Below are 358 nucleotides of genomic sequence, written 5' to 3'. Positions count from 1 at the left end.
TCCTTCTCCCGCATGCTCATGGCCCCCCCCGCCTCCAGCCGCTCACTTTCTCTTGTACTCATCCCGCTCCCGCTTGACTTTGGCCAGCACGTTGTAGAGGGCGCGGATCTCGGGGGTGATGGTGTCGATCTGTACCCCGACGCCGTCCGGATGGATCCAGGAGACGCCGGGCCCCTGCACCGTTTCCAACCCGCCGCCTCCCGTCCGCCGCACCTGGGTGTAGCTCCAGATGGTACCGGGCAACCGGCTGTAGTGAGGGGGAGATGAAGCGAGGGAAGAGGAGGCCGGGCCGTGGCCGGGGCCCGAGGGCGGAGGCAGCAACGATAGGGGGGTCCCGGCGTCGGTCTGCACGGCCTGG

The 358-nt window shown here is 68.7% G+C and overlaps 1 protein-coding gene across 1 annotated transcript in view; it reads right to left on the bottom strand.

Moving 5' to 3' along the window:
- The window catches only part of IFFO2 (intermediate filament family orphan 2), a 38,316-nt gene that overhangs the window by 36,814 nt on the left and 1,144 nt on the right, over positions 1–358 (bottom strand). Inside the window, exon 2 of the mRNA XM_014952036.1 lies at positions 47–354. Within this exon, the coding sequence (XP_014807522.1) occupies positions 47–354 (308 nt within the window). The remainder of the gene's footprint in view (positions 1–46; positions 355–358) is intronic.

Source organism: Calidris pugnax, unplaced genomic scaffold (genome assembly GCF_001431845.1).
Source record: "Calidris pugnax isolate Ruff unplaced genomic scaffold, ASM143184v1 scaffold161, whole genome shotgun sequence".
NCBI lineage: Eukaryota > Metazoa > Chordata > Aves > Charadriiformes > Scolopacidae > Calidris > Calidris pugnax.
Note: the sequence above shows the minus strand (reverse complement) of the source record. Positions and strands in the feature narration are given on the sequence as shown.